Source organism: Sapajus apella, unplaced genomic scaffold, assembly GCF_009761245.1.
Source record: "Sapajus apella isolate SASKATOON/1434 unplaced genomic scaffold, GSC_monkey_1.0 scaffold125, whole genome shotgun sequence".
Lineage (NCBI taxonomy): Eukaryota > Metazoa > Chordata > Mammalia > Primates > Cebidae > Sapajus > Sapajus apella.
Window position 1 is genome coordinate 3,285,531 of NW_022437065.1, and position 8,406 is coordinate 3,293,936.

Sequence of the window (8,406 nt, forward strand, 5' to 3'; positions counted from 1 at the left end):
TTTCTTTCTTTCTTTCTTTTTTTTTTTTTTTTGAGACGGAGTTTTGCTCTTATTGCCCAGGCTGGAGTGTAACGACGCAATCTCGGCTCACCGTAACCTCCGCCTCCCGGGTTCAAGTGATTCTCCTGCCTCAGCCTCCCGAGTAGCTGGGATTACAGGCACCCATCACCACGCCCAGCTAATTTTTGTATTTTTAGTAGAGATGGGGTTTCACTTGTGTTGGCCATGCTAGTCTTGAACTCCTGACCTCATGATCCGCCCGCCTCGGCCTCCCAAAGTGCTAGGATTACAGGCGTGAGCCACCGCGCTCGGCCGTATGATTTAGGCGAATACAAAGCACCTCTTAATAGTTTGTCACAGTTCCAAATTTTAAGGATTTGGAAACTAGGATATGAGTCACATGTCAATAAATGGTAGCTTTCTGAGTAGAACCTAGGTTCCCACGCATTCAGCAAGAGGAGAAGAAATCAGCTAATACATGGCCTCTTACTGCTTATCATGTGGTAATGTATTTCACGTGACAGCAATCCTTAGAAGATGGTATCATCTTCGTTTTGCAAGGCAATCAACCTAAATAAATTACCCAATGCTAAACAGGTAATAGCAAAGCTGGATTTGATTTCAGATGAGCTGGTGCCATGGATGGGCCTTTTCCATTATATATGTTGTGTTGCACAGGTAATGCTATTACTGTGTGAGAATGTGGGAGTGATGGGAGCTAAGATTGGAGGCACAGACAGTAGTGAACAAGAGGCCAAGTTGAGAACAGCTTGGCGGAATGCGTGCTCTGATCCTCAGTGTGTCAGTTTAAAACCTATGGGAGGCTGGGTGTGGTGGCTCACGCCTATAATCCCAGCACTTTGGGAGGCCGAGGCAGGCGGATCACCTGAGATCAGGAATTCAAGACCAGACTGGCCAGCATGGCGAAACTCCATCTCTACTGAAAATACAAAAATTAGCCGGTCATGGTGGGGCACACCTGTAATCCCAGCTACTCAGGAGGCTAAGGTACGAGAATCACTTAAACTCGGGAGGCGGGGGTTGCAGTGAGCCGAGTTCATGCCACTGCACTCTAGCCTGGACGATAGAGCCAGGCCTTGTCTCAGAAGCAAGCAAACAAACAAACCAAAAACCTACGTGAGGTGTTGGGAGGTCCTGCTTTTGGAATGGCGATTTAATTCCGCACCAGGATGCTCTTGAAATCTGCAGATCTCCTCTGTCCCTAGAGGTGCTGGATTTTGTGTGTTAATGATAGCTATGTTGTATCCACGCCCCAAACGTTTTAGAGTTATTTCTTCTGTTTCTGGCTCTGGAAAGATCATTCTGATCTACTGAGATACTTTGAGGGAATTAATTTTAATTCAGTTTTTGAAATTTAAAAAATATTCCCTTTGATCCTGTGGTTTAACTGAACGTCTATTGAGATTCCATGTTTTAATGTTTTGACTGATACTATTTTGATTCAATGAGGTGTAGGCTTTTCTGTTTTGGGTCTGAGATAAAATAATTGCTTCTGCACATGGTTTGAACATGCGTGCGTTACTAGCATAGCCAAGTTCATACAGAACAAGAACCCGATCCTGTCAGCTTCTTAATTGCTCAGTCTTGTCAGATGAGGTTCAATTATTATTTTCCACAATGACTAAATGTGATGTAATGGAAAACATCTTTAAGAGCTCTGACTTCTCTATTCCAGGCAGAAACAAAAATAGAAATCCTTTAAAAACCGTATTACCAAACTAGAGAGAGCACTAGGGACTTAGAGAGAGGAAGGGAACTAGGGTTTTGAATACCGTATCATGAGGAGTATTTGAAAAAAATTCAGATACTTAGCCTGGAGAAGAAAGGCCAAGGGTGAACACATGGAATTTGAAGTGATGTCATGTAGAAGAGAAGAGAGATAGGACCCATTTTATTATTATTGTTATTAATTGATTCCATCCACCATTCATAGACGATCATGGCACAGTATAGTGGAGTTCCTAGAGGGAAGGACACTTAGCCCAGACGGGGGAGGCTGAGGAAAATTTCCCATGGGAGGTGCCTCCCAGGGCTAATTTGTGAAAAGTTGGGGTGGGAAGAAAAGGTATTTGAAACAGAACAGCATGTGTAAAAGCACAGCAATCTGGGAGCAAAGGGGCAAGTAGTTTGGTGGGGCTGAAATGTACAGGGATTGGGGAGATCCCAGAAAAAAAGGTTGATGAGGTTCCTTGGGTGTTAATGTTTTGGGTTTTGCCTCAGAGTCTCTGGGCAGTGAGAATAGGCATTTAAGCAGAAGGGTGAATGAACAGATCTGTATTTTGAAGCAGTTATGGGAAAGGCTGGATTGGAGAGTCACATGACAAGGGTCGTAAGGCAACCAATTCTAGCAAACCTGGTGAGGGCCTGAAGAGTGTGCCCTGGACATAGAGGGGAAAGGATTCATGAGATAAGAAAAACAAGATCAAATTCAGTGGCTAATTACCTGTGTTGCTGAGGAATGATTTAAAGACGACTGATTCCAGCCACTGGGTGGAAGGTGGTATCATCCTTCAAGATAGAGACTACAGGAGAAGCGTGTGGAAAGATCGTGAATTCGGTGTTTTGGTGTTTGCAGCCTTAGGAGTAGATGAGCTCAGCCTGGGAGAGATATAGAATAGGAAAGCAGTGAGAGTCAAGAATGGAGCCCTCAGATTTCCAAAGTGGAATATGCTTGGTGATCCATCTGGATCTCAGAAGAATGTACTAGAACTTTTATTTATGTCTTTTTCGTTCTTGTTTTTGAGACAGGGTCTCACTCTGTCATCCAGGCTGGAGTGCACTGGTGTGATCATGGCTCACTGCAGCCTCGACCACCCAGGCTCGAGCGATTCTCCACATCAGCATCCCTAGTAGCTGGGACCACAGGTGCATGCCACCATACCCAGCTAATTTCTTATTTGTTTTTGTAGAGATGAGGTCTTGAACTCTTGGGCTCAAGTGATCCTCCTGCCTCAGCCTCCCAAAGTGCTGGGATTACAGGCAGATGTGAACCATCTCACCCAGCATTCATCTGTCTATCTACCTAACTATCTGTCTTTCTTTTTTTTTTTTAATTGAGATGGAGTTTTGCTCTTCTTGCCCAAGCTGGAGTGCAATGGCACAATCTCGGCTCACCACAACCTCCGCCTCCTGGATTCAAGCAATTCTCCTGTTACAGCCTCTGAGTAGCTGGGATTACAGGCATGCACCACCATGCCTAGCTGATTTTCTATTTTTTTAGGAGAGACGGGCTTTTACCATGTTGGACAGGCTGGTCTCGAACGCCTGACCTCAGGTAATCCGCCTGCCCCAACCTCCCAAAGTGCTGGGATTACAGGTGTGAGCCACCATGCCTGGCCTAATTTTTTTATTTTTAGTGGAGATGGGGTTTGACTATGATGGCCAAGCTAGTCTTGAATGCCTGGCCTCAAGTGATCCACCTGTCTCGGCCTCCCAGAGTGCTGGGATTACAGGTGTGAGCCACCATGCCTGACCTATTTTTATCTTATCTCTTTTTGAATAATAAATATGAGATATTTTATAGACTATCCCTCAATTTGGGTTTATCTGATGTTTTCTCATGATTAGATTGGGAAAAATACTACACAGGTACCTTATCCTTTCAAAAAATTTTATTTTTGTGTGCTTTGTAACATAGTACAAATACATAATCTGTTACTATAGTACAAGTGTATACATGGAGAGGATGAGAGGGAGAGAGAAAGACTGCTTTCCAGTTTTGTGCTGATAGGGTTGAAATCTAAAAAGGTTGGCCACCACTGCTTTAAAGGACAGGAAGGGAAAGAAAAAGAGGAGAAGCAGTCAAAGGCGTTGCAAGGAAAACCAGGGACCATGGCTGCATGAAGACCAAAGCAGGGGCCTTTCAAGGAGGGAGTTGCCAGTATCAAATACTTTGGGAAGTTAGATGAAATTAAGGGAAGGAAATTGCCTTTTTAGTTTGGTGAGTTGTTTCAGTGGCATAGTGGGCTTGGAAGGTATGGGTGGCCGGGTGCAGTGGCTCATGCCTGTAATCCCAGCACTTTGGCCAAGGCGGGCAGATCATTTGAGATCAGGAGTTCAAGACCAGTCTGGACAACATATTGAAACCCCGTCTCTACCAAAAAAATACACAAGTTAGCCAGACGTGGTGGCACGTGCCTGTAGTCCCAGTTATTTAGGAGGCTGAGGCAGGAGAGTGATCTCTTGAACCTGGGAGACAGAGGTTTCAGCGAGCCGAGATCCTTACCACTGCACTCCAACCTGGGTAACAGAACAAGACTCTTGTCTCAAAAAAAAAAAATTATGTGGGTTAGGTAGTAAACGTAAAATGAAATATGGAAGCAAACAGTGGTTGATGGCTCTTCCTGGATTCTTCCTCTGAAGGGGAGCAGAGGCTGGTAGCTGGTGGAGACTGGTAGGACCAAAGGAGGTTTGTTATGGTTTTAGTTATAGAATGGGAGTGTCCTGCGTATATTTTTATGCCAAAGTGAAAGGGCCAGTGGAGAGGGAGAAAATCGGTGGTTTGAGGTGTGACTTCATTCATTCATTAACTCAACAAGTACTTACTGAGCACCTATGTGTCAGGCTCTGTTCTCAGCCCTGGGGATAGTGTGTGAACAAGAGGCACTGAAATCTCTGCCTTCATGGAGCATATATTCTATAGGGCCATCTTTTGATGCCTATTACCGTATAGCCACCTAACTCCTGATATGTTATCTGTCCTAGAATAGTGGCTTACTTGTGAAGGAACGAAGGTCCCTAAGAAGGCTGAACACAGGATTATCTTAGACTGGAGGAGGGACATCCCTGCCCTCATGTCTGGAGGGAGAGAAGGTACAGATAGGGGCTTATGCAGATAAGTTTGTGGTGGGGAGAGGAAGCAGGTAGCTCAAGAATTTCCTCTGTTTTCTCTGTGAAGCTGGAGATGAGGTTATCTGTGAGACTGAGTGGGGGAGGATAACATAGGAAGTTGAAAGTTAGGAAGCTCATTTCAGTTCAGTACAAGGAAAAACTTTTCAAAGGACTAGAATGTTGGGACAATGGAGCCAGTTGCTGGCAAATGTAGTTCATATATTGAGGTGGTGTCCCCATCACTCGTAGTGTTCAAATAGAGGAGGGATGACTTTCTGCCAGGTATCCCTGAGACATGCTTATACCTATAAGCAGAAATTTGGACAAATGACCTTTCTCTGAATAGGAGTCCCCGACTCTAAGGTTTTTTAAAGCTCTGGGCTTCTGAAGGACTGTTGTACAGGCATGGAAGTTGAAACTAACTATGAAGTTGAGGCAAATTATTTGGTATAGATTTGCTGGATTGAATAAGTAGGGCCATGTCTCAAAACAAGGGTGTCTCCAAATCAAAATATGGTTTTTTAAGTGTGTATGGTACCTGGGGCCGGGTGTGGTGGCTCACACCTGTAATCTCAGCACTTAGGGAGGCCGAGGCAGGCCGATCACCTGAGGTCAGGAGTTTGAGACCAGCCTGGCCAACATGGCAAAACCTCGTCTCTACTAAAAATACAAAATTTAGCCAGGCATGGTGGCATACGCTTGTAATCCCAGCTACTTGAGAGGCCAAGGCAGGAGAATCGCTTGAACCTGGGAGGCGGAGGTTGCAGTGAGCTAATATCATGCCACTGCACTCCGGCCTGGGTGACAGTGCGAGACTCTGTCTCAAAACAAAAAACAAAATATGTTATGGTACTTGGGAAGCATAAGTCTCTTGCTTCCCCATTTTTCTCAGTGTTTGCAGTAGTACTGCTTTAGTGAACCAAGATCTCTATCAGTTACAAAAGGCCATTCCATTCTGCTAATTTTTTGGTCTGTCTTCAGCTACAGCAGTTTGGAAATTCCTGTTCTGGCAGCTCTGCTGGATTGAAATTTGTAACTCTTCGTGCATCAGCACCATCCTGAGGCCTTTTATTTACTGTCGATACTGCAACACCAAAACATTTACTGTTGCTTCCAACTTTATTTCCATACCCTGTTAGTGGTACTTTCCTTAGGTCAAGAGAATAACACTGATGGTTTACGGAAGTCTAATTTTCCCATACTAGGTGTGTAACATTTGTTCTGGACTTGGAGCTAAATTTTTCATAGCAACACAAAGCTTCCATTAGCTACTTGTCCCTGTGTAAGCTAGATATCGCTAGGTTAATAGATAATGGATAAAGAGGCCAAATACTTCATCCTTAGCTGTGGAGGGCTTATAAAATAGTCCTTTTATTCTTATCTTTATCTTTTAATTCCAAATCCTTAGACTAGTTGACCTTATCATTACAGAATACCTTTTCTTACCCTCCTGACATGTCAACTACAAATACTATTTCCTGGATTTCGTTTCTAAGTGTTTTTATGTTTTCATTTGTGACATGTATGCTCCCACCCACCCCCGCCACATTTGACAGTCCTCACTTTCCTAGGGTTGCCTGTAGAACATAAGGAAAGATGTTACCTATCCTAAGACATACTAACCTGCCAAAATCTTATAATGCCATACTAGGAACTTTATGAATTTCCATTATGTAGAGAGGATTGCTGATAGACATAATTTAGAGATTTCAAGTTTCTTTTCTTCCTTTTTAGTCTGTGCCTGGGTTTTGTTTTTTTGTTTTTTAAGTTTTGGAGATATGCCACTGATTTCTAATTCCTGCCAAATTGCTACATGCCTCTATTAAGAGCCATCAGCAGGAAGGTGTCTGTATCATTAGGAAACCCTGTTTTATAGTTGTACCTTTGTTGATCTCTTTTTGAGATTTTGTTTGTTTGTTTCTCGTTTTTATCAGGTAGCCCCTGAACCGGACTAGGTCCAGAGAGGCTCTGATAGTTGTACTTTTGCTCTAGCAGAATGTGTGGACTTAAATTCTTAGAGAAATACTTTGAAAAAGAATTTATTATTGTTTAGGACTCAGCATTTTGACCAATCATAATTGAATGTGCTAAGTCAGTGGTGAATGGGGAAACATGTATTATATTTAATAATTGTCAAGGTAAAATATTTATGATGTTGATAATTCATTTACTAATTTGTTTTCTTTTCAGGTGTTTTGGGGAACGAGTTTAGTATATTAAGATCACCAGGATCTGTTGTTTTCCGAAATGGAAATTGGCCTATACCAGGAGAGCGGATCCCAGACGTGGCTGCATTGACCATGGGCTTCTCTGTGAAAGATGTATGTATATATTGTTTTAAATGTTGGGAGCTGCTTCTAAGAACATTTTTACTGATTTCTGCTAGTAACCCAAGAAAGCATCAAACAAACATAGGTACATGTGGTACAGGTTACAAAAGTTAAAAAGCTCATCTGGACCAGGCGCAGTGGCTCACGCCTATAATCCCAGCACTCTGGGAGACCAAGATGGGAGGATCAGTTGAACCCAGGAATTTGAGAACAGCCTGGGCAACATAGTGAGACCCCCATCTCAATTAAAAATAAATGAATTAATTTTTTAAAAGCCCATTTGTGGTTGGGAAGATTTTGGATAAGTGCTTCAAGCATGGCTTCTGAAACAAATCATTAGAAATCATTTACTATATAATTATTTATTCATAGTAGTGAAATTCTTTGTATATTAGAGAATATATCTGTCCTGCTATTAACAGGATATCTACTTTGTTTTTGTTTTTTTAGTATAGGTGATAGATTCACTATGATAAAATATATATGCATTATGCCTGAGGTTAGGAAAACCGTGTGGTTAGTGGCCACAGGGCAGCCAAGGACCTTGGTTTCCTAGAATGAAGCCATGACCTGTTGTAGTGATTGGTTGCTTATGTGATGATAGGAGGTGGGAGGGTCTAGACCCAGTCAATATCAGAGATTGGAAGCCAGAGCTTAGAAGAAAGGAAATGCAACTTGCTCTGTGCTATCATCTCCTTCTCTTTGTAAGTCTGGTGCTTTTGATGTGGTCTCTCAATATGTATCATCAGCCACTGAAAGGGACTTTTCTCCAAATCCTGAGCACCCCTGAAACCAGAAGCTTTGCATGGGAACTGCTTCGCTGACAGGCGTAAGGGCAGAGCCCCTGAGCTCTTTGTGGTCTTTTGGCAACCAAAGTGAACATGATTGGTTGTTTACATTTAAGGATAAAATTTGTACCTAGTTCTTTTTTTAGAGAAGGGTCTGGCCCTGTCACCCAAGCTGAGTTTGAGACTGCATGGCTCACTGCAGCCTCAAAATCCATTGCCCAAGTGATCTTCCTGTTTCAGCCTCCTGCCTCAGCCTTCTGAGTAGCTAGGACTACAGATTCATGCCATCATGCCCGGCTAATTTTTTAATTTTTTGTAGAGACAGGGTCTCGCTATGTTGTCTTGGCTGGTAGGTCTTTAACTCCTGGCCTCAAGCAACCTTTCTGCCTCAGCCTCCCAAAGTGCTGGGATTACAGGCATGAGCCACCACATCCAGC

The 8,406-nt window shown here is 43.1% G+C and overlaps 1 protein-coding gene across 1 annotated transcript in view; it reads left to right on the top strand.

The window, feature by feature from the left end:
* Positions 1 to 8,406, top strand: part of ATP6AP2 (ATPase H+ transporting accessory protein 2) — a 22,532-nt gene that overhangs the window by 886 nt on the left and 13,240 nt on the right. Inside the window, exon 2 of the mRNA XM_032261662.1 lies at positions 7,042 to 7,172. Coding sequence (XP_032117553.1) covers positions 7,042 to 7,172 — 131 coding nt within the window. The remainder of the gene's footprint in view (positions 1 to 7,041; positions 7,173 to 8,406) is intronic.